This window comes from Phalaenopsis equestris, unplaced genomic scaffold, assembly GCF_001263595.1.
Source record: "Phalaenopsis equestris unplaced genomic scaffold, ASM126359v1 Scaffold232693, whole genome shotgun sequence".
NCBI classification, from domain to species: Eukaryota; Viridiplantae; Streptophyta; class Magnoliopsida; order Asparagales; family Orchidaceae; genus Phalaenopsis; species Phalaenopsis equestris.
Window position 1 is genome coordinate 79,256 of NW_018250656.1, and position 22,922 is coordinate 102,177.

Here is a 22,922-nt window from a genome sequence, read left to right on the forward strand (position 1 = left end):
CCCAAAACTTAGTATTTACAAATCAATCATTCACTTTTATCCTTTTTTTCAAATTCTCACACAAGTATTCAAAATTGTTGATAAAATATCAACCCATTTTTTTTCTTTTATCAAATTTTTAATAGCTTAATCATAGCACACATAAATACATAGATTTAATAATTTTAAGAAAATGATTTGTAAATATCAATGTCTTAGATGATCTATATGTAATTATCCCATCAGAATAATGGATAGGGTTCGAGTTCCTCGATTTTATTTTGTAACGAAGCGAACGCCCGGATACTGCCGAGCGGACTCCACTCGAGTTTTTGCAATCGCTTCCGTCGTCTGCTTTTCAATTCCTTGCTTCTATTCCACGCCTCAATGAACCTAATCTTACCCGCGGTTTCGCCTTCTGCTGCTCAGTTCTCTCTCATCGCCGCTTCCCTCTCCTCCTTCCCTCGCCTCCGTCTAGTCTCCACCGTATTGCCCCCTAAACTGTATCACCTCCCTTTTTCATCCCCTTCCTCTCCCTCGCACCGATCCCCACCATCGATGAGTTGGCTAGGGAAACTTGGTTGGTTAGGGTTCGGAAATCGCGCGGGGCTTTCATCTATGGATACTTCATCGGCGGCAATCGCTCAGGGGCCGGACGACGACGTGCCAGAACCGGGGCAACAGTTTGCGCAGTTTGGCGCCGGATGCTTCTGGGGCGTCGAGCTGGCTTTCCAGAGGGTACCGGGCGTTACGAAGACGGAGGTCGGTTATAGTCAGGGCATGGTGCATAATCCGACTTACGAAGATGTGTGCACTGGGACGACGAACCATTCGGAGGTCGTGCGAATGCAGTATGATCCCAATTCGTGCCGTTATGAGGATCTGCTAGATGTTTTCTGGGCTCGCCACGATCCTACTACTCTCAATCGCCAGGTAATCTTATTTTTGTTGTTGAATTCCATACCGTGCTGCTTAACTGCGTAAGTCCCTGAATTTTCATTTGGGCATTTTAATTCGAGTAATAAATTGAAATTTGGTGCTTTCTAGAGCTTGAAGGAGTGAAACATGAACTGTGGAATATTTTGAATTTTTTTATGTTTGAAATATGTAAAAGATGGGTAAGACTTATTTGGGATTCGGTGGCTGCTTTTCAAACCGAGAGGCGACCGTTGATGAGTGTATTTTTCCACACGATATTCTGATAAGTTTTTTCTGACGTATATAATTATAATCTTTCTTCATACTATAAATATTGTAAATAAATTAATGATAGCAAGTGATTGCAAATTTTGATGTTTCACTTTGGTTTGAGCTCAGGTGTTGAAGGTCTGTTCGATTTTGTCCACACAGAAGAATGCAGTTGCAAAATATCATTTGATTAATAAAAATTTTGATTATATCTATTAAGTTCAATATCTAAGTTATCCATACAATCTCCAATAAACTGAGGGTCTTATTAGTTCACCTCGATAAATAGCATGTAAAAATCTTGAAAGAAGCAACAACTATCTTTCTACTTCAACCTTGTGTAAATGAAGCAACTTTAACATCCCTGGATGATTTTTGCTAGAATGTTATACACGCTGAAGGGGTTTACTCTGGGCTTTTTTATGAAATTTTGTTTGTTAAACTCATTTTAACATGTCAGAGAGATGCCAAGGCTTACAAAATGCACAACATAATGGATTTTAAATGCATGTTTTGTCCTTAAGTTTTGGGTTATGACTGATTGACTTTAAAGTAATTAGCATGCAATCATTGTATTTTTGCTCTTTACATGGAACCTTTCTTTTCAGCATTAATAAAATTACGTACCTAGTTTCACACTAATTTTTTTGGAGTGTCATGCACTAATCATTAAAATGATGAATATATACAAATATAATGCCTACCTTAAAAAGTGAACTTTCAAACATGTGTGTGTCTATAATTCATTATCAAACCTTTGAAAATTTGACAAAAGTGAAAATTAGGTGTTTTATTGTGCTAGTTTTGTAAATATGCAAGTTTTCGGTTTTACTCACAGAATTGCCCCCGTTTCTAAGTTAGAAATTTGAAGAACATGATCATGCATTTAAGAAGGTCGATTTACTCTTTTCTTTGTAGTGATAGAATTAATTGATATTACCTTAGCAGATCCATATATGACTTTAAGCTTTAAAAGCATGACTTCACAGGTTAAATAGCTTCTTTTCTCCATTCGAAGAAGGTTATTTGGAAATGTAATGTATTTAGTGTTGATTATTTTTTTGATCTTGCATCACTTTCTTGTTTAGACATTTTGGGGTTTTGCTACTCATAATATTTATGTTGAATCAAATTTAAGCAGGTCAGCAATTATTTTTTGTAGTTTTTTATTTATGATAGTGAATTCATTGTGCACATTTTTTTCTCTCATTGTCACTCCATTAATTCTAGTTGTCTTAGTTTTGTTTTTTTTTTGCCCAAACTTTTTTCTATTATAGCCATGCTTGTGTTAATTCTAGATGAATGATCAATATTCAATAATCTGATGAAAATTTTGAGCTAACACAGTTTCCTTTTCTAACGTATTTATTTATTTGTATTTTATGTTACATTGTAAGTGCTTCTTTCTGCATGGTCTTATTACCATCAAAGAATATAGTGTGACATATTTTCGTTAGCATTGTAATGTTTGCATTTTTTCCATCTCTTATTGGGGAAAAAGCTTTCCATAAAAGACACATGACAATATTACTTGGTTTGACAAGATTGTTTTGCTAACTTTCGAGGCTGCATAAAGAAAATTTTCACCTCAATTAAGAAAGATATACTATATTTTCCACTGTTTAATTCTGTAAATATTGATAGAAATAGATTAAAGGACCAAACAATGAAGTAAAAGAATTGGATCAGTTGATATTAAAAATTCATCATTGTTTTCTCTATTAATGGAAACTGGATATTTTCCATCACCACTAATCTTACCTTTGACACCATTTTACTTTTTTAACACCACCACACTTGCCTATCACACCACCTCATCTGCCCCAGCCCGTGGAAATTCATCACAATCGTCAACAAAAGACTATTTTTTTCTCTTTTTACTTGGCCATCCACCTGTCTTTCTCTATATTCCCTTTTCCTCCATTATTTGTTTTTAGGCACTTTATTTTTCTGCTATGTCATTCTGTCTATTTTTTTCATCTTTTACAAATATCAAAGGCATTAAATCTTTTTCTTATGGAAAAAACACATTTTTTTGGTGGAGTTATCAATAGTGACATAGTAAAGTAAAGCATCAGGGATACCATGACGATGGTTTTCAAACATTATTATGCATTGGCTAAAATCACTTTTGTTTTTTTTTTTTGGAAGCATTTGAAAGAAAACTAATCTTTTTCTATTTTCCAATGGTGCAGTCTTCTTAAAAAGATTAAATTTGAAAGTCAATAATTTTTGTGGTCATAAAAATTAAATTTGAAGGTCAAGAATTTTTGTGGTCATAATTTTGTTTTATGTTTTTAATTATAATGACTCATATTAAGAAATATGTTTGATTATTTATTTTTGTTAGTTTTTTTTTTATATTTTAGTTTTTCTTTTTCAGAAACAAATTAGCACTTCTAGAAACTCTAGTAATACCACGCCACGTGTCTTAAATGATTCATCTCATAGTTTTTCAACAAATTGTTAATGTTAGTTCTCAACTACCAATACTTTATTCAAGAAAAAAGATGAGTATATTAATGTTTATAAGAATTTATCTAATAAAATACAAATTCTTTATTTTATTATGAGAAAAATAGATCGTTGAGATTTTAAAAATAGTAAAGTCATTAAAAATAAAAATTTGAGTACCCAACATTGATTATTTATTTTGAAATTTAACATGAAGGGTTGGAAGATGAAAAATATAAAGAAATATTATCATAAAGTTAGATGGGGACTATCAAAAATTAAAAAATATATATTTTTATAAGTAAAATTAAAGATCTTAAGTATTAGGATGCTAAAAAATAAGTCAATACTAAGTTTGATAAAATAATGAGTACTATTAAGCAAGTAGCAAAATGTGTCCTTGAGAAATAAAAAAAATATTTTAAATAAAAAAAATTGGTGGTAGAAGAATAATGTGAAAGAAAAATAAGAAAGGAGAAGTTTTGTTATAAAAATTTGTTTAGATATAAAAGTTAGGAGAATTAGGAAATATATATGGTGATTTATAAGGAATTAAAAAGAATAGTTTGTAATGCTAAGAATTATGTTTCTAATGATCTTTAGAATAAATTAGATACTAAAGATGATGAAGATATATATCTAAACTAATGAAATAAAGAGATAAGAAAAATAAAATTTTAGTTTAAGTTAAATGTATTAAAGATGAAAATTAAAAAATATTTTCTGAGGTGAGGATATTCAATATAGGTAAGTGAGATAATTTGATGAAATGTTCAATGAAAATTGGGAAAATATGATCAAAATAAATGATCTTAATATCATAAATAATAATAAAAAAAATTATTTGATTCGTAACATTAGTAAAACAGAAGTTTATGAGACTTTAAAGAAAATGAAGTGCGAAAAAGTAATAGGATCTGAAAATATTCTGATAAAAATGTGGAAATATTTTGGAAATATGCAAATTTGTTGGCTTTCTAAACTTTTTAATATTATTTTAAAAACAAAAATGACATTTGATAAGTGGAGAAATAGTCTTTTGGTCCTTTTTTTTTAAAATGACGTTCTAGATTTGTCTTAAAATAAGTGTAGATCTACAATCCTGGACTCACAAAAAAGTTTGGGGCGCACACCCTCTCTAGATTGCATAAGAAAAATTACATAAATCTAACACCAAACTCGTTGCATTGCTTCACACTATTTGCACACACCACAACGAGAAACACAAAGCTTAAAGTCTCAAATGGTTGAAGTTCATTGAAAGTGGCTGGGCGTTGCTCCCGAGTACAGGGTTTCCCAACGCTCGAGTGCAGGGAGCGATCTTGGGCACCGCCAAGCCCATTATAATGCTGCATTTTCATGCAATCGGGTTCTATGGAGGCATTCTTTTGGGCCCTGGGCACCCTCACTGGTGATGGGTCACCCAACCATGTTTTGGGTCTTCTGCTCTCAGCCTGTTGTCAAGCGTAGGGCACCACCCGAGTGCTTATCCTTGTCAATTAGGCTCCACACATAACAATCTCCCACTTTGGGACTGATTTTGCAATTAATTCCTCTCTAGATTTGCACTACCTTCATAGTCATGTATTATAGTCTAGATAACCCTCTGGTTTCAACCTTTCTAAATTTCAGTTAAAGCCAAAATAGCTTCAATTTCTCGATTGTCACCACATTTGTTAACATATTTTCATGATTATGAGTTGTCCTAGCATGAAAAGTGTCATTATTAGCTAGATGAATAAACTCATAATGTTACTATGAAGCTTTCCAATCTATTATATCTTACTTGGTTTTGTCATAAAGCCCTGCAACTAAACCATCTCCTTGCTTGTTTTAGTGATAGCAATGTACTCATCGTCTGAGCTGAAAGTGTAACAATCATCTCCAGTCTGGAAACCCAACAACTCATAGCTTTGTTTTTCCCAAAATGAAGATATAACCTATTTTACTTTTTGTGCCATCAGTACCTCATGCTGCATCTAAATCTACATATCATTGTAGATTAATTCCTGCTCGTCTGAAACAAAGTGCCTTGTTGACTTTTTCTCTAAAGTATCTAAGAATCCACTTCACCACGTCTCAATGATATTTTCTAGATTAGTCATTTACCTACTAACAACTCCCACTATATGTGCAATATCTGGTCTAATACATATCACCATATACATCAAATTTGTAACAGTTGAAGAAGAGGAAGTTCTTTTCATATGTGTTTGCTCTGTTTTAGACTCGGGAAATTATTCCTCAGATAGCTTAAAGTGACTATCTAAATTGTTTTGTTTCACTTATATTAAACATGTATAGGTTTTTTCAACATATTATAACTTCAATGTAACTGTGTTTCTGTTCTCGTTGATTCTCATACCAATGATCTTCTTGATTGGATATAAATTCTTCATTTCAAACTCCTTTGATAATTGTTCATTCAAGTCCCTTATCTTTTTTATATCTGCTCCTGCAATCATCATGCCATCCACATACAATAGAAACATGATATAACAATCATTAAAATTTTTTTATGAATCAACAATGATCTGCTCAATATTTTATGTACCCATTATTTGAAATATTCTATCAACTCTCATGTATCATTATTTTGGGATCTACTTCAAATCATAAAACTCATTCTTCAACCAGCAGGCCATGTCTTTTTTTTTTTTTAGAATTTCATATCTCTGTAGTTGTACCATATACAATTCTTCTTTCAGATCACCATGTAAGAAGACTGTCTCTACATCCATATGCTCCAGATGTAGATTTTCTTTTGCTATCAAGCTCAACATAATTTTGATATTCATTATCTTCATTGTAGGAGAAAATATCTCTGAGTAATTCGCTCCTTCATTTTGCTTAAACCTCTTCACAAAAATAACATATGCTACTAGGGTTGTTAACGATCCGATTTCGAGCTAATATGGGGTCAACTCAAATATATTTAGTGTAGCTTAAAATCAACTTGTGGCTCATTATATTCGATTTCGAGTCTAGCCATCTCAAAATTGAATCGAGCTCGATTCGACTCGAAATCAAAACCGCCTGGCTCAAATTGAATTATTTGGATTCATTCCAGCTCGAAATTGGCTAATGACTCTTTATATTCAGTTTTACTCAGAATTATATATATATATTTTAATAAATAAAAAATATTGCGAGTTGATCTCGAGTTAGTTTGAGGCAATCCATGTATAGCTCAAAATTAGCTTATTTATTTCAATCTGAGCCAAAATTTAAATTGATTTTTGAGCGATTAACGATCTTCAAACTAAATTCATAGCCCTATATGCTACCATTTGCATTTTTTTTTGCCTGTAAATTTACTTGTTGTGTTGTACCTTTTTCTCATATGATAATTTTGTCATATCTCAAGTTTGATTTGACCTTAGTGACTGCATCGCATCATCTATGACGAACTCCCACTCATTTGAGTCTTCGACTTGAGTAATCTATTCATAGCACCCTGGTTCACAATTATCAATTAACAAAAGATAATATAAAGAAGGAGAATACATTTATATCAGCGTGTGATCTTGTTGGACCTGATTTCAGTAGCAGGTGTCTGGGAAAGTTCCTATGCTTTGTTAGATTGAACATGTTTTCTTTCTCCATCTTTTTTATTACTAGTATCTTCTATCTCAAAATATTCACAAGGCACTTCAGAAGTAATTGATGGATAGTCCAGAGTTATGTTTTTTATTTTGTATATCTTTATTTCATTAAAAATTACACCTTTGCTTCTGATGAATTTTTTATTTTGATAATCACTATGATTTATGAATCTCTGATCACAATACTCGCCTCCATTGTCTAATATGAGACATTTCAACCTCAAGTTTGTCATTCTCATCCATGATATTCTACTTCTTAAACACATCAGATACATTAGCATATACCTTTTTGGTGTGATAAATTATGTAAGTGACAAAGTAATGAGAATCCCTAATAATCTGAACTGGAGCAAGACTTGATACATCAATATGCACTAACTCCAGCTAACGCATGAGCGGGATGTCCTGACATGTGTCATAATCCCGCTGTATTTTCTGGACTGTTTGAGATCTTCCGAACCACGGGTCGAGTGGTCTATTTGACTGCTTGCAATTGCCACTCATTGGGTGGGGACCACTTCTCTTTTCCCTAACTTATATATATATTAGTTTTAAGTGTGTTGGACTCAGTTTTTGACATACGTTTCGATTTAGGATAGTTGTTGGATTTTGGTGTTCCCCTTTTAGAGTTGTATCTGAAGGCGTGAAGGTGCTCCGACTATAACTCATCCGAAGTAATGATCGTCTCCCAATGATTGAGTGGTGTTTTGGCTGTAGTTAGATCCCGCGGTGATGTTTATCTTCGATTTCCCTTCTCCCACCACCTTTCTTTTGTGTTCGCCCTCATCGTAATTGCTACCGCCACCGGAATACAATCCCTTTACTTTTTTTTCCTGCACCACACACTTCCCTTTCTCCTCCTCTCCCCTTTCCTTACCTTCCCACCTTCAACCTCCACTTCCCATAATTGCAGTTTGTTATCCTCTCACGACAACCCCCTCAACCACCTTACCACCCCTCCCCAACCAACCCCAAATCCAGTCACCCACACCTTCTAAATCGTCCCTCACGTACAACATATTCTAATGCCACCCGTCACCACCCTCCTAAGCCTGCAGGCCTCCACCTACCCTACTTCCACTACTCCAACCATACTTGCTACTACCCTTTCCCTCCATATCCCCTACGCCGATGCGGCCCTCCAACCACAATCCCACATCTCTTTTCCTAGTCAGTACCACCTACATGATAACTTTTAATTCAGGTGTTGTGTCTTTATTGTTGCTTTTTTTGTATTTCGATTGGTTGTTTGTAAGTCATTATTGCTTGGGTTTCGATATCTAACCCACATTTCGAGAAAGTATCTTTTTTTTTGCTTGTTATAAAGATAATCTTTATAAAAATCTAACTCTATAGACTTAAAATCATTAAGTTTGTTCTTAAAAATTGGTGCCAAAGATCTGCATAAGCCTTTGTTCTCACTACATCAATGGATTCAGTCATCACATTGATCAGGTAAAGAATGTCTTCAATGGTGTCCCGAGCCATCACCATTGCCCCTTTGGTCACCTTCCACGAACCGTAAAAGCTATCACATGTCGTAACCTTGCAAACTAACTCACCTAGATCAATTTTTTCTTTAAACATAGAATATGTTTAACTTCATTGAGCTTCCAGACAGATCCACTCGACAACTTGATATCAGCATCATCATTTCTAATAATGTTGCAGACTTTGTTATCTTCCAAATATGCATTCCTTATATCACTTTGAGTGTAGTTTTTAAACACATCTTTGTTGGGATAAGCATAGAAAGAGACACTTGAATCTACTATTCAAGATTTAGTACTTTCTAGGGATAAACTAAGGAGTTATCTTAGATTTCACCTGTGGATATATTTGTAATGAGATTTCTTTCTATTCCTCCAGCATCATTCTTCTTTGGATCTTTTTACTCCTTAAAGTGACATTTCTTCTCATAGTTGTAGCATTTTCCTTCTTTTTTTTCTTTTCATTTCTTGATTTGGACTTTTCTCTTTCGGACTTAAATTTGTCTTTACCCATCTTCCTATCTAGATTCATTTCTATCTTTTCAACATTTAATGTGGAATTTGAAGTTCATTGATTGCCTTCTCGTGAACTATTTCATTCATCACAAGCTCAAGAATGTCATCAAAGTTTAACTTCATATTTTCAGAAGAATTACCATCATGATCAATTCATCCAAACTGTCTAGCAATGAAACTAGGATTAACAATGTGCTGACCTCGTCATCGAACTTGATGCCCATAGAAGATAGCTGGTTTGTCACGGTGTTGAAATTATTCAAGTGCCCAGACACTGAACTACTATTCACCATCTTTATATTAAAAAAAGTCTTCATTAAAAAAAATTATTTGAAGTCGGGGGCTTCTCATACATCATTATTGGTACAATCATTAGATCAACCGTTGTTTTTTCATTTACAATGTTGAAAGCAACAGATGAAGAAAGTGAAAGACGAATCAAATTCAGTGTTGTCCAATCAAAAGTTCTCATTTTTTCAAGTCGTTGATTACTTCTTGGTGATTCCTTTTAGGGGCAAATACAATTTCTTTTGATATAGTTTTAGTTTGCATTTCCAGAAAGCAAAGTGCATATCATTGTACTTCTCCATGTTGTATTTCTCTTTGTTGATCATTGCTACGACTCAAACCAAATAACTTTAGAAAAATAGGCTCTGATACCACTTGTAAGGAGATTTTCTTCTTAGAAATCGCGAAAAAATATCATTTCAAGAGATTCGAAACAAGATACTCAAACAGAAACACATGAACAAGAAATCTTAGAAAATAAAACACAAAGATTTAACATGGAAAAAGCTCGAGAATGGAAAAAATATCACAGAGCCACACCACACTAATAAATTTATTATGAAATAAAGGGAAATGTATATATTATAATATACTCAAATCTCTCTGCAATCCTGAAACTCACGAACAAATTAAGGACGCTCTTTTTATCTCGATCACACAAGAGAGCTTGTAGAAATCCAACACCAAACTCACAACACTACTTCGCACTATTCACACAACGCAGAGAAAAAAACACAAAACTTAAAGTCTCAAATGGTCAAAGTCGATTACAGGCGTTGAGGCTTTGATCACGAATCTTGGGTTTCCTAGCACTCGGGTGTTTGATCACGAATCTTGGGTTTCCTAGCACTCGGGTGCAAGGAGTGATCTTACGGAACCCCTCTTAAGTGTTGCTTTTTCACGTGCTCGGGTTCTAGAGAGATGTTCTTATGGGCGCTGGGTCACCCCCACTGGTGATGGGTCGCCCAGCTAAATGTCGGATCACTTATTTTTAGGCGTAGGGTCGCCCGTTGCCAGGCTCAGGGTCACCCCCACCCCCCCTCCCGGGCGCTTCTCCTTGCCAATTTGGCTCTGCACATAATAATGTGCAAATTATAGAAGAATTACATTAATTGTCATACATTAAATGAGAGAATAATTTAACATAGATTTTGATGAGATACAAAATTTTTTAAAAATCAATTTGGATTTATGATGAACAAGTCTACTATGGAAGCTATACATTTATTGAGAGGTTTGATGGAGAAGTACAGAGAGAATGATGATGATTTACATATAATTTTTGTTTATTTAGAAAAAGCTTATGATAAGGTTTCAAGAGAAGTATTTTGGAGGATTCTAGAAAAGTCTTGATATTGCTTATATTCAAGTCATTAAAGACACACACACACACACTCACACACACTCACACACACACACACACACACACACACACACATACACACAAGAGCTATTATTTATGTTTGAACACAAAGATAATTGACCATGTTTTTATATATTTCAGTTGGATTACATTAGTGATCGGCCTTAAACCCATATATTTTCACTTTAGTTTATTGGATATTTACAGGAGATGTACCTTGGTGTGCTTTTTGTTGATGATATTATTCTTGTGATAAGACTAGAGAGAGAGTTTAGGAAAGGCTTAATTTATTTAGGTCAACTTCATAATTTAAAGACTTTTGTTCGAGTAGATCTATAATTGAATACATGGAATGTAATTTTAGTAGTAGTAGATCTAGTGGAGGGGTTGTAATAATTGATGATCAAGCTATTAAAAGGAGTGAATGTTTTAGGTACATTAGGTTTATTGCTCAAAGTGATGGTGATATAGATGGATATGTTATAAGTAGATTTCTTGTTGGATGGTTGAAGTGGAGGAATGCATCAGGCCTACTGTGCGATAGAAAAGTACCCTTTAGAATTAAAGAAAAATTTTATAAGATGATGTTCAGACCTGCAATGTTTTATGGCACGGAATGTTGGCCTATAAAAGAGAAGCATAAAATTAAGTCAAGTTTTGCTAGATGAGAATGCTTAGGTGGAGTGGTTTTACGTTTATAGACAAAATGCAAAACGAATATATCTGTGAAAGGGTTGAAGGAGCTCCAGTGGTAGACTAGATTAGAGAGTCTCCTTCGATTGTTTGATCACGTTAAACATCGACCATCTAATGATCCTGTTAGGAGAGTATATGTTTTTGATTTGACTTATGTTAAAAAAAGATAGAGTTTGACCTAAAAAAAGATTTAGGCATGTTGTTTAAAAATGATCTTAATTTATTAGAATTAAATGAAAATATGACATGCAATAGGACACAATGGAGAAAAAGGATTGATGTAACCAACCCACTGAGTGAGATAAAGGCTTGTTCTTGTTATTTGGGTGGCCAATTTCATATACTTAGACCGGCTCACCTGTTTGATGCGAAAACGGTTTTTGATTCTTCCTAGAGTATACATATACTTAGTTCATGATTGAATATGTTGAACTATTTGGTCAGATCCAGTTTTTAAAATCTCAGGCTTTTGTATTAACTTCTTAGATTACCGCGTTAACTTCTTGTTTGTGATTTAGACCTGCCTAAATTACACCCATATTTTTGTGTTTCTGTTTTTTGCATTCAATATTCATAGCATAGAAGTTTCTGTCTGATGCATTTCTTAAAATATTTACTTAAAGTTTAATTCTCGAACATAATTGAGCTCCAGCTTCATTAGCCTGTACAGACCACTGACCATCATTAGTGTTCCACTCTAGCTCCCTGAAAGTGATGACAACAAGCTTGATGATCTTGAATTGCTATCAATGAAACTTAAATGATTTGTTATCAGGTCAAATTTATTTATATATTTTGTTTCAGAGGCACCTTTTGGCATCTTGATATTAAAGAATAATTACATTAGACGTATACTTTGTTCTCTTAGGTGATTTGTTGTAAATATTTGTTTTAGCATTCATCACCCCAATTCGGTTTTTTGTGTCGTATTTTGATGAAAACTCCTAAGTTTGTGCTTAATGTAATTGCCAAGGCATGCTTGTTTAAGAGATCATAATATTTTGTTTTATGATTGTTAGCTTTGTCTCTAGTAGAGGCATACGAAGGGCTTGTGATACTGTTTGCGCTTAATCTACAACATCCAGTATCTAAAATTTTTCCAATGAACTTATCATTCTTGATCTTTCCAGTTTTAATGGCTATTTCCCCACTTCTCTTTGAACTTTGCAGGTGTCTATAATACCAGTTTTTGGGAAATGACTAAGAACAACAGCTAGGTTAGAAAAAGAAAATTAAAGAGTTGACACAAAAGAAAATTTTATGTTTCGGCGTGATTGATTTGCCTATGTTAGACATGATAGATAAAAAAAATTACTTCAATTAAGAAAAGTTCACCATAAATTTCTCTCCCACATAATACTCTAAATATTTTACAGGATAGTTAAAAACCAAACAACAAGGTAGGAGATTCGGAGTTCATAAAGAAACCTTCAGTTAAATTCCTTATTCACAAAAATGAAATCTTTCTTGCAGCATCTTGGTTGCCTACGATCCTACTGCGGTTGCCTCTTTTGCTAAGGTAGTTCACCACGGATGTGGACGTGCGCGCACATATATACACATGATCCTACTGCGATTTTTGTTTCTCTGTATATTTTACATTTTTTTTTTAATTACATCATCTCTTGTTTTCATTTCATTGAACATCCAACCGTCCTCTCTCTCTCTCTCTCTCTCTCTCTCTCTCTCTCTCTCTCTCTCTCTCTCTCTCTCTCTCTCTCTCTCTCTCTCTCTCTCTCTCTCTCTCTCTCTCTCTCTCTCTCTATCATGGACCAGACTACTAATCTCAACAACAACAAGCCTTTATCTCACTATGTGGGGTTGGCTACATGAATTCTTTTTCTCCATTATTTCCTATTGAGTGTCATATTTTCATTTAATTGTATAGATTAAGATCGTTTTTATACAATATGCCCAACTCTTTCCAGGTCTACCTCTGTCTTTCTTAATATAAGTCGAATCTAAAACATCTATTCTTCTAATTGGATCATCAGATGGTCGGCGTGGTCGGCGTTTAATGTGCGTTTAATGTGACCAAACCATCTAAGATGACACTTTCTAATCTTGTCCACCACTAATGCTGCACCAACCTTATCACTGACATATTCATTTCTTATTTTGTCTCTAAGTGTCAAGCCACTCATCCACCTAAGCATCCTTTATCTCAGCAGCACTTAACTTTATTTTATGTTTCTCTTTTAAAGACCAATGTTCTACATCATAGAGCATTACAGATTTCACCAATATCTTATAAAATTTTCCTTTCAGTCTAAGCGGTATATGTCTGTCACACAATAGGCCCGATGCATTCCTCCACTTCTACCGACCAACTTGAAATCTACTAATACTATGCCTATCTATTCACCATCACTTTAAACTATAAACCCGAGATACCTAAACAATCACACCTTTTAATGATTTGATCGCCCATAGTTACATCTCTGTCACTTGAGCTACTACTACTACTAAAATTATATTTCATATATTCAGTTTTAGATCTGCTCAAACAAACGCCTTTAGACTCCAATGCGCACCTCCTAAATTTAGGTTTTTTTTGAACTCTTTCTCTAGGCTTATCCACAAGAAGGATATCATCAGCGAAAAGCGTACACCAAGGTACATCCTCTTGTAAATGTCCAGTAATGTCCAGTAAGAGCATCCATGATCAAAGCAAAAGTATAAGGGCTTAAATTCGATCTCTGATGTAATTCAACTGAAATAGGAAAATACTTGGTCAATCTTTCTTCTATTTGAACACAAGTAACAACTCTAGTATACATTTCTTTAATGACTTGAATATAAGTCATATATCATCACCTTTCTTCTCTAAAATTCTCTAAAGGACTTCTCTTGGAACTTTATCGTAAGTTTTTTCTAAATCGATAAAAATCATATGTAGATCCTCTTTATTCTCTCTATACTCCTCCATCAAACCTCTTAATAAATGTAATAAATGTATAGCTTCTTAATAAATGTATAGCTTACGTAGTGGACCTGCCCGGCGTAAATCTAAATTGTGTGAGAAATCTTTGTATTACGTTTTAACCTATGTTCAAGTATTCTCTCTCATAATTTTAATTATGACATATCAACTTAATTCTTCTATAATTTGCACACTCTTGTGCATGCCCTTTATTTTTAAAAATGGGGCCAAAATATTCTTCCTCCACTCCCCATACATTTTTTTTAGTTTTTAAAATAATATTAAAGAGTTTAGTAAGCCAAGAAACTGTCATATCTCCAAACTATTTCCACACTTCAATTGGGATATCATCAGGTCCTACAGATTTTCCACCATCAGTTTTCTTTAAAATCTTATCAACTTTCTTTTTACTAATGCGACCGTAAAAATAAAACGTTTTATTATTATTAACGATAATAAGATCACTAAGGTCAATTGTATTTTCAAAAACTTCATTGAATAGTTTATTAAAATAGCTCACACACTTATGTTGAATATCTTTTTCTACGAAGAATACTTCTTGATTTTCATCTTTAATACACTTTACTTAAATTAAATTTTTATTTTTCTTTTCTCTTTGTTTGGTCAATTTATACACGTATTTTTCACTCTCTTGAGTATCTGATTTATTATAAGGATCACTAAAAACAAAATTTTTAACGTCACAAATTGTTCTCTTAGATTTCCCACGGGACACTTTATATTTTTCTCAGTTCTCTAAGCTTTTATATTTAAACTAATTTTTATGATATAATTTTTTATATTTTATCTTTTCTTGCATATTATTATTCTACCACCAATAATTTTTTTTTATAATAATATTTTCTTTTCATTCTCCAAGTACGTTTTTTTCGCTTGTTTAATAGTATTTGTTACTTTATCCCACATAAAATTCACTTCTTCATAAACATCTCAAATCTTGAAATCTTGAAGTTTACTCATAAAAATAATTTTATTTGAGTCTTTTAGGTGTTCCATCTAATTCAATGACAATTTTTTCTTGTATTATCTATCTTATCACTCTTTATCTTAAAATTCAGAATTAATAATCAAAATTGAAATAATTTCGCACTGAACTTTTCTTTCTGCCCATATGCTGGAATGGCTCTGTCTATTTCTCCTATTATTAATTAAGGTGGTGATGCAAATTGAAACTGATTTTTTACTTCAGAATTATCCATTTATCATCTGGAGTTTGTCATAACGAATACTTGAGAAAATTCAAATGGCCTCCTTGGTTGGAATAATTTCAGCAACAAAAATTTGAACTTTGATTATCCATATCTTTTCATTGAATCTGATGTTATAAAGAAAAAATGGGACTCCAGTATAACATCTCTCTGTCTCTCTGTCTGTCTCTGGTTGAGCAACATACTTCTAGTAGGACTTTGAAACTAAATTTAGAGTTCAAGTGAAATACTAGTGATAGAAATATGCAGTGCTAGATGCAGAAACAGTTCTGTCATTTTATCTGCCACTTTATGTCCAATTTTTCAGGTGGAATGCATAAGACAAAAATCATGCGTCTTACACTACGTTTATGCATTGTGAATTTGTTCCAACAAACCTGTAAGTCTGAGTGTCATGCACATTTCAAACATCTGCGTTTCGTTTTACACCCTTTGCTTTACTTTTTATTCCTAAAAATCCTCACTGCTTATATCTTCCTCGAAAATCCTAGTATTAATCAATAGGACTATCAGCTGCCCACTTTTATTTCGAACCTTATAATTCTCTTAAATTTTAATAATGTAGGGCAATGACGTGGGGACTCAGTATCGTTCTGGGATATACTACTACACACCAGAGCAGGAGAAGGCCGCCAAGGAATCTCTTGAAGAGCACCAGAAGACCTTGGGTCGGAAGATTGTCACAGAGATTCTTCCTGCCAAGAAATTTTACAGAGCAGAAGAATACCATCAACAGTACCTTGAAAAAGGCGGCCGCTTTGGTTTCCGGCAATCTGCTTCGAAGGGCTGCAACGATCCCATTCGCTGTTACGGTTGATGTTCTTATGGTAAGTATGCTTTATATGTTTTTCAAATATTTATTTCATAAGCAGTTGGAACCTCTTAAATACCGTTGGAATTTAGCTTCTAGTCCGTAAATGTTGTTGTACATAAACCTTATGCATTCCTTTATTTTAGTATTGGGGTGATGTATATAATGTTTTATTTCTGGTGATGTAGGCTGATGGCCTTATAGATGATGCTTGTATGGTATTCAAAATCTTAATCTATAGTTTGCTCATTTGGTTGAATTTTTTTTTGGAAATTATTGATTGAAGTTTTAGATACTGCTTACATCAATGAAGCCTACTCGAGTGAAGTTATATGAGCATGCTGGGGTATAACCAGGAAAAAGGTTCATCTTTTTGTCATTAAAAAATGGGGTTACGTCAAAAGGCTGTTGATACTCATGCAGATGTGGTCAAAGAAGCATGAGAAGCAGTAAATTTTGGAGTGCAATAGATGAGATAACCACAGTTGATCGATAATGAATACGAGCTATGGTGGCCTAAATTTTAAGGCAGAGATAAAACATTTACTTAATTAGGCAAAACATTGCATAATATGGAACAAGATAGCATAGAAGTTAAGAAAATTGAATTTCATGATGGGGTAAAGATAAATATATATATCAAACTATTATTATAAAATTCTCTTATGATTCTCCCATTATTAAGTCTTAGCCTTTCATTCTATTTAAAATGCAAGATGAAGATTCAAATCTCAGCCTATCACTTGGATTAAAAGTTTGCATCACTTTGAAAAAGATACAACAATAACAAAATCCTTTATCACTTTGAAAAGGATGTTAAAAGAATGATTGTGATTCTTGCATTTTAAAATCTTAGCCTTTCATTTAATTTAAAATGAAAGGCTAATATATATCTCAGCCTATGACTAGATTAAAATTTTGCATCACGTTCGTATATATAATATCATGATATTACATTTTTGTCACTGCTTTAAAAGGGTTTGTATAGGATACTTTTTAGTATTTTACATGTATGAGATTATCGCTCGGCTACTATCTGACCCGATCGGCTGAGCTTGTTTGGCTTCAGGTCTACAGGATCGGCATGGTCGGCTGATTTTGTTACCCTTAATAACAGATGGTGGAACTTTTGGACATCCACGGTATTATTGGACATGTTGAGGGGTTAGGTTTTCCCTCAGATCAACTTCTTAGTGGTGGTTGGCTTAGATGCCTTGTTATTTCGTTTCTGATCAAAATATTTGGATTTTGATCATTTTGTCTCCTTTTGCCCTCCTTATGGCTCTATCGGCTTTGGTCTTGCTGTCTTTGGTTGGGATAATTGCTCTCATTCGGATAAATGGACCTCTAGTTCTTTTGTTGGTGGATCTTCCCTCGATGTACTCTCCTCCTCTGGATCGTTAGATCTCCTTAGGATTAACATAGGCACATTTATGTTGTACATATTTTAGTTTCAATATTCTCTTACTTCTTGAAAGTGACTCTGCGATAAAAATAATGGAATTTAATACAAAAAATACTTCACATATATTTTTAGTCAATGATTCAATAATCCACACCTTTGAGTCTTATAAATAAGGTGTGACGAGACTTTTAGTTCATATTTGCTCTCCAACCTTTCTCATTTAAATCGGTCAACTTTTGCGGGGTGCAATGAATAACTTTTAAAACCTCTCTGTTAGTGTCCCCAACAATGATCTGTTTTGTGTTGCCTAAGGGAGACTAAAGGAGTGGTATCGTCCGGAAGGTGAAAAGAAGAAGAGATTATCGTTAAGAAAAGTGGTTGCATTAGCGGATCAGGTAGGGCCATCTAATTCATTTTTCTTAACTCTCGACTGAGGAATGTTCAAGCGACCGACCCAACCATTAATGTGTCGGCTCAACCTTTTGTTTTGGCTCAGGACCCATCGGTTGAACTTACAGTGCAAGCAGCTACTAGTGCTAAACCGTCATCTGAGACGCAAGGAGCTACTGGTGCTCTGCCACCACCCTTTGAGGGTGACGCCTCAGTTACATTGTCGAAGTGAGATTGACTCCTTGGTATGAGGAGCCTTGATCTTTATTGTTAGATTTTAATTTTTTTGTGTCAATTTTTATGTTCTATTGATTTGGCTGACCCAATAGTAATGGGTGATGGCTCACCTTTGCCAACTATTGGTGGAAAACCAATCATAGCGCTGCAGCAACTATCCAGTTTCCGGTCGGGAGCGACAAACTTTCGAGTGAGGATGGTGGGATTGACTGCTCAGTCATTCCTATCGGGTCTGCAGAGAAGCAATTAATGGACATCAGCCATCCCCTGGATCATTGTCTCGTTCCCTAAATGAGATCGAGAACTCATTCTCTCAATCAACTGTGATTAATCGAGGCAATGATAAATGTGAATTTCTTACTTGTTTGGAGAATGTGGAGAGGATAGAGGAGGAAATGACCATTCTTCACCGGGAACTGTTAGACGTGTGAGAGCGATCCTTCATACTTCAAGCAATGTAAAGACTGATCGGGCGAGCTAGTTCAAGTTTGAGGGAGATGTTTTGTATAAGAGACTAGTTTGGTTAGGGTATGTCTCTGTTGAAGCAGGAGACGATCCCCTTATAAAATATTTCCTTTCAGAATAGTTCTCGAGTGCTTCTTTTAATTTTTAATGTCTTTTTTCAAAATAAATTTTATTCTTTCATCTCCATTCTTGTATTGATGTGATCCTTTTACCAGCACGTTTTCAAAATTGCTATGAAAATCCATTTTTACCCTTTTGTGATGGTTTTGTTCCCTTCATTTCCTTATATATATATAAGCATGGGGGCTTTAATGAATGATGACTACGCTTTTATCTTTTTCTACTCATTTTTCTTCACTCTCTTGACTTTCTGCTTTCGCAGTCTACTCAATGGCTCCAAATTCCTTCCAAAAGGATTCAGGTCGGTTGTCTCAATCGATCGATCGATAATAACTCGGGGGGAAGTCAATCGGTTATAGGAGACTTGCATCATCAATTCAACTGTGAAGCTTAAGGTTCCTAGTGAGGATGTTTCAGATACTACTCCTTTTGGTGCATATCTTATCCTATATAAGGATCAATTCCACTTCAGTTTAAGACTACCTCTCTGTCGGGAGCTGTAGATCATTTTCAATCACTACGAAATTATTCTGGACTGGAACTATCAAATCTCATAGCCGCAATCATGATCTTTGTAATTTTCTACCATCGGTCTGGAATCCTTTGGTCGATGTAGATCTTCACGTATATAATTGCATTCCAGGTTAATCCGGACGGCTTCGTGCAATTCATGTCTCTCAACAAGATCCAGTTGCTCGGGTTGGACAATAAATGGAAGGATTGGAAAAAAAAGTATTTTTCCTCAGTTCTTCTCCTTGGGGGTGGTACATTCAAATCGTTTCGTCTTGCAGTGCCCACGCCAAGTCAAAGAAGAATATGTTGGATCAGATATTGGTGGAACTCTCGAAGGTCAAATTTGTCAGCTTTCGGTCCGACAATTCCTTGATTTGGTAAGGTGCTACAGTCAGACACCTTCGATTGGATGATGGAGGAGGATTGGCTGGCTTTTGAAGCTCATGAGGCTGAGAGGGAGGAATCAGTTGTCGCATGAGCTATAAAGAAGAAGGCCCATGTGACCGATCAGGTTGAATTTGCCTGCCCCAAAACTGCTGGAGTGGCGGGTTGACATGAGCCATTGGTGATTTGCGCTGGGGAGGATCGCGAAAGTACGAAAATGGTTTACTCTGTGTCTGGTTCTTTTATTATTTTCAAAGTATAGCCACTATTGAGCTCATCCTTATTGAGAGGAAAATTGTTGTGGTGCCCACTAAAAATGCTTTGTTGGTTGCAAGTCCCTCGGGCACATAAATGCCAAGAGGCTGATAGGATGACGAACTTTGGCAGAGTCAAGCCGATAGGACAACGAACTTTGGCAGAGTCAAGCCGACGTAATGAGAGGCTTTGGTTGAACAATAACAAGAAACATCTATCACCCTCGGTCAGTCCCTCCCTCTTTCATCAATCTTCCTGCTCGAGATAAAGCAAGCCTTCCTTATTTGGCTTACCTAAGCGAACCCGGGTTCGAGCCCAAGCCCTCCATCCAAGAGGAGGCATGCCACAAGGGAAATGCAGATGTGTCTGACTTGAGTGACTTAATTCCTCCCCCACCTCACAAGAAGCATGAGTGGTCTTCGCTTAGTTGAATTCCAATGCAAGACAAGGGGGTCAAGGTGAGCGCCAACTCAAATGTTTGGTTTGCCTTAATCGACCTTAAGAAAGACTAGTATCCTGAGTCCCATGCCATGGCTCTTTACCTTTCAACCCTTGTTGATGCCAATTGATCCCACGCCTACGAGAGGGTCCTTATGGAGCAAAGCCTTTCTAGCCTATGCCCCATCTGATAGGTATTAATTGATGCCTTGTGAGGTTTTTCACTTCTAGTTGACGATTATCTCTAGAAAGTGTTGATGACTAGAGGCTGAGGGAAAGCTAGTCACGACCGAGGAGAGGGTAAAAAAAGCGGAGGAAAGGTTGACAAGAATTGAAGTCCAGGTACTCAAGCAACAAGAAAAAAATCGAGTATTGCGGGAGAAGATTGTCGAAATGAAGACATCCGACAATTTTTTTGTCGATCTCTCCACCCACCCGCACAGGTGAAACTTCTCACTTCAAAGCTCAGGGAAGGGGTAGCCTTCAACATTGGCCCGCTAGTGATGATGAATTTTGTCTCCTCTGAATGGACCAACATGGAGAAATTTATCACCCGGATTTTGGACTCAGAGTACTGGGAGAAAGACGAGAGTGATGAAGATGATGGAGAGTCGTCGAATGTATGACTCGCCTTTAGCTTCTTCTATAATTTAAAAAAAAATCTTTTTTTTTTTTTTGAACACTTGTAAAATAATGTTAGGAAATTTTATAAATTTTCAATCATGAATAGAAATAAAATTCTTGATTTTTTCCCCTTCATTCTTTTCATTTGACCTTTATTACGCATTTATTTTTCTTGAGATAAATGCTTGGTTGTGATAGTGGATAGGTTGACAATCTTTAAAAATGTTTTCATTCAATTTGTTGAGTTATCACTGGCTCAAAGTCGTATATTTCTCATGTCTCAGTTGCTTGGTTAGGTGTTGCCGTGGACAGGCTGCACCATACGATAGACATATTAAGTGGATCTTGTTGTAACATTCGTGTGGGTAATCATCAGGACTTGTAATTGGGGTGATTCAAACGCTGCTCACCACAGGCCTTATTGCTAATGGTAGGGAATCATTGTCACATCTTGACCCGCTTTGAGCTAGGAGACATGAATTTTGTTGATGCTAGAGTATTGTGGGTCGGTTCTTGTGCGTTTTACCGATCAAATGTTATTTGGTGCCATCAGCTATTTAAGAAATTTTTACTGATATGATGTTCTTCTTCATTTTCGATCATTTTGGAAAATTTTACTGATTAGATGTTACTCATTGCTACGATTTTGTCTCTTGAACATTACTAACCCAAACGAGGCGACTCGAGTTCCTCGAGTTTCCGTCGGATTTTGATGATCCCTTCAATGAACTTCCCAAGTTCCTTGAATTTCGGCCGGATTTGGGATTGTGCATATAATTACAGAAACATTTGCTTTTTTATTTTTAAGAAATTAACAATAAAACATAAAGTTTGGGATGATAACCCATTTTTTTGCTTATGGAGATACAAAGTTTTCATAGGGGTAGAAATCTTTAAATTGTCTCCACCCTGCATCTGAAGCACAGCCTTTTCTACAGTCTACATAATAAATGTTATTTATTAGAAAAAAAATCATCTTTGTTTGCTTTCAATTGCAAGTACCGAGTTAGACTTCTTCGATGATGAGTTTCATCGATCGTGCAGTTATCCTAGTGTCTTTGTGAGTTTTCAAGGCAAACTCGAGCCGAGCGGTGAGGATTGTGTCCCTGCTCCAACCTTTCCCCATGGGCGGTTTTTTTTTTGTGGATGGTGGTTGGCTTGCTCAGTTCTGAATGATGTGGATGAGTTGTATTATTCTGTCGATATGTGCTCATTGGCTAGTCTCAATAGCTCGGTCAGCGTCTTTGGTCGTTACAGGCCTAACACATGTCAGAAGGATCCTTCTTTTAGTCCTTGAGCTAAGGTTTCATGGGCAACCGCATGTCCTGATCCCACATTTCCAACATTTTCTTCTAGATGCATGTGATGCAAGATGTGATGAACAACGAAGGCTCTCGTTCTATCCCTATTGGATGTGTAGGAGGGCATGTGAATTTTTTATGCTTTTAGGCATTGGCGAACTACGCCACAATCATTTTCTTTAAATCAGAGAATAATGTAATTACTCCTGACGATAATGCATTAAAAAACCTGAAAGCATACTTCCTCA

The 22,922-nt window shown here is 35.2% G+C and overlaps 1 protein-coding gene across 1 annotated transcript; it reads left to right on the forward strand.

Moving 5' to 3' along the window:
- The first annotated feature begins 248 nt into the window (after positions 1–248).
- Positions 249–16,801, forward strand: LOC110038369 (peptide methionine sulfoxide reductase A3-like). The gene is made up of 2 exons (XM_020743183.1): positions 249–912; positions 16,297–16,801. The coding sequence occupies exons 1-2, from the start codon at positions 367–369 to the stop codon at positions 16,546–16,548; spliced, it is 798 nt and encodes a 265-aa protein (XP_020598842.1). The 5' UTR covers positions 249–366; the 3' UTR covers positions 16,549–16,801.
- The last annotated feature ends 6,121 nt before the right edge of the window (positions 16,802–22,922 follow it).